Genomic DNA, 3,447 nt, shown 5'->3' on the forward strand with positions numbered 1-3,447 from the left:
CATCCTCTCTCCCCACCTATCATTTTGAACAAACACCAGNCACCTTGTGAGCACGAATCTCCTGGGCGTTCTTGCTGATCGTGCGTTCTTNCCATTCTGTAATGGGCGTGTATAAGGTTCAGGTGACCTGTGTCCCTTGCCCAGTGCAGCTTCTTCAGCCAGCATCACGTGTCCCNATCTCACCCTTCCCTCGCTCTATCCTTTCTCTGTCTTCTTTACCTTTGATAACTCCAAAGCCTCTGGTTCCCCAGTGTTCCTGAGACAATGTTNTAAACCACTGCAGGAATCACACAGGGTTTGATTTAGGAAACCAATCTGCCAAGTGTGCACGCTGGCACAAGTTAGGCAGCCTGTCATCTTTTAACCACAGACTTCATACCTATTCCCATTTCACCCAAGAATGAAAGCTNNGCCCAAGCACCCGTGANNGTCACTAGGACTGCTCTGAATGCCCGGAGAAAGAGCCAGGCACAGTCCTTCATGCTGCTATCTCTGCCCCCGTGGGGGAGAGAAGCTGAGGAGCAGAGGGTATCATAGAAAGACTGCTTCCAGATATAGAGTATGTGTTTGACCCCTCAATTAGCATAGGAAGAGGCTAACGGTCACTTGACTGACTAGAGCTGGGAGCGTCCAGACCTCTTGGTTCCTGGTCCCACATTCTTGTGGCCAGAATGAGTGTGCAGTGTCACACAACCTCTTAGAAACGTAGGTGCCACTGTCTCAGTGTTGTGGGTCCCGCCAGACGGTTCTGACAGACCCCCAGGGATGATAATGAACCCTTTGAGAGAAATAGTTTGCTAAGCTCCCGTCCACATTCATTAGACCTCTTTGCCACTGGGAGTCATAGTGTGAATCCTACCAACCATAACCTAATTCTGCTAAGAACTGGGTGGAAACAGGAAACGTCCAAAGTTGAACTCGTGTGTGTGTGTGTGTGTGTGTGTGTGTGTGTGTGTGTGTGTGTGTCTGTACATGCTAGGATCAACTGCACAGAGCTTCAGACATGTTCTACAAATCGTCCCGTCTCTGTTACATTCCACCGCCACCACCCTCACAACCCTAGATTCTTCCTAGCTCAGCTATAACCAAAGGTCCTCTTGCAACCTGCAGGTTTTTGTATGCTATGGGGATTTTATACTTCCAAGTATTTTCTTACTCACATGAAGCTCTCTGGGAGTGGCAGTGGCGTGAGATCTCTTTCACCTACTTAATCTTCTCACGCAGACATCCTACCATGACTCCATAACCTTTGACCTTTAGCTAAAACTAGAGACCCTAACTAATGTGTTAGGATGGTAGACTCGTTAACCTGTGATGTGGAAGGGGTGCCTGCAGGGCAGAGCACACTGAGTAGTGCTTGCCCTTGTAACACCCAGTGGCTGCTCCCACCAACCCTGTGGGAGCCACGCGGCATAGTAAAGACCACCCAGGAAGGCACAGTCTCCTTCGTGAGAAAACTGAGGCCCCGCCCGGAACAGATGACCGACTTCCTGAGCCCCCATAGTGGTGATCTGTAGCATTAGTTTGCTGGGTCCTTAGNCTGTGTTCTCCACACTGGGGCGGGCTAATGCTCAGAGGGTAACGGCCTGATCTAGACTGTGAAGTCCCCAGCTGCTACAAGGATTGCATTTGTGAATCCGCCCTATGAACACATGTGTTGTGTGAGAGTCCTGTGCTGTGAGCCTCTCCAACCCAGCCTGAGGAGAGCCTTTGAGATAGGCCTGGAATAAACAACACTTCTACACCGACAGGAATCACAGTGGCCCAGCAGCTACCTCTTCACTTGACTTCGTCTNAACAAATTGCTCACCCACTCCCAGGTTGTTTTTTAAACAAATTCCTAGCTTTCCTGGGCATTTTGGGGTCCAGACCTGGCCCATATCATTCTCATCCCTACCACAGCTGCCCACAGAGACACAAAACGTAGCCACGTTCTTGGGACACCTTGTTTTATGGAGTCCCTGAATGAGAGACTTTTCCTCTGGCACCCTAGACAAGCCCGGGTTCCCTCTCTACGGTCACTTTGACATGTGCTTCCTGAGACCAAGATACAGCACCTGCTGTCTCCTCTCATCCCAGTTGGACAGCTCTAGCAGCTGGCTCGAGAGCTAAAATTACTAAAATTATAGAAGGCTGACGTCCTCTGGGGTGTGAGGAGAGATCCTGGGCCGTTTGGCAGGAAGGGCATTTGGGTCGCCACGTCCCAGCTAAGAGAGTCGCGCGGGAGAGACCGTCTGGTCTCCCGTTTAGAATAAACAGGAGATAAAGAGAAAAGAGGATAAAGAGACGGAATGGAAGGGCTGGCTGGGGACTTCAGGAGTCCGAGANGAGAATGAGAAACTGGATCTCCGCAGCAGCTGGGCCCCTGGTGTCCCCAGTCCCTGGANGGCCAGGCTGGTGAGGAGAGGGAGGAGAGGAGGATGTGGACCTTCATCACGCAGCTCCTGGTCACGTTGGTGCTGTTAGGCTTCTTCCTGGTCAGCTGTCAGAATGTGATGCATATTGTCAAGGGTTCCCTGTGCTTTGTGCTGAAGCACATCCACCAGGAACTGGACAAGGAGCTGGGGGAGAGCGAGGGCCTGAGCGATGACGAGGAGACCATCTCTACCAGGGTGGTCCGCCGACGGGTCTTCCTGAAGGTAACACCAGGCAAGCGGAAGGGTAGCGGGGGCCGGACCTCAGGTGCCAGAGGACAGTCTGTGGCGCATGCATGGTGATGNTGAGAGAATACCAACTCAAGTCAGGAGATATGACAAGCATATAAGGGCAGGGAGGCCTCTTTGATTGCTGCAGTCTGCTGGGAGACATAGCCACATGTGAAACCTGCTCAAAACTGACCCAGTACCCAGCAGTGGATAGTGGTGGAAGCTCAGCTCTGGGACTTAGGATGTCTGCTCTTATTCCATGTGTACAGCCAACGTCAGAACTCAAGACACCTCCAGGGCTGTGATGTCTTTGTCATTCTCTCCCTTACTTCTGGGGGGGGGGGCAGGGGAGGGGCTCTGGGAACTTGCATAATCACCCCGTATTGTTGCCATTGCAATGATCAGGCAGGCACACAAAGCTCCTGTGGGTCCTGGCTCCAGCCTGTCTCAGAGCTCATGACCCAACATGGTGCCGGGAGAGCATGGGAGCCCTTGTTTGGCCCGGGGGTTGGGGTGGAGGGGCTGTTGGCTGAACTTCCGGCTTGATTGGATGCGGCTGTGGCTGCNGCTCCCTGGCCTCTCCTCCTCCTCTTCTGCTCTTACTACGAAAACCCCACTTACCAGTCTGGGTCTTTCCCTTCTTCTAATTCCAGGGGGATGAGCTTCAGAATATTCCAGGAGAGCAGGTGACGGAGGAACAATTCACAGATGAACAGGGCAACATTGTTACCAAGAAGGTAAGAGCAGAGCCTAAAGAAGAAAAGCGGAGGGGTTCAGCTTAGAGCAGCTTCTTACTGCTGCC

The 3,447-nt window shown here is 52.2% G+C and overlaps 1 protein-coding gene across 2 annotated transcripts in view; it reads left to right on the forward strand.

Moving 5' to 3' along the window:
* The first annotated feature begins 2,154 nt into the window (after positions 1-2,154).
* Positions 2,155-3,447, forward strand: part of LOC115031754 (ankyrin-1-like) — an 11,953-nt gene continuing 10,660 nt past the window's right edge. The window contains exons 1-2 of one of the 2 annotated variants that reach the window (XM_029480744.1): positions 2,155-2,639; positions 3,299-3,382. In XM_029480744.1, the coding sequence (XP_029336604.1) occupies positions 2,421-2,639; positions 3,299-3,382 (303 nt within the window). In that variant the 5' untranslated portion in view covers positions 2,155-2,420. The remainder of the gene's footprint in view (positions 2,640-3,298; positions 3,383-3,447) is intronic. The other variant, XM_029480745.1, reaches the window with a different exon arrangement.

The sequence above is a fragment of the Mus caroli genome, chromosome 8, assembly GCF_900094665.2.
Source record: "Mus caroli chromosome 8, CAROLI_EIJ_v1.1, whole genome shotgun sequence".
Lineage (NCBI taxonomy): Eukaryota > Metazoa > Chordata > Mammalia > Rodentia > Muridae > Mus > Mus caroli.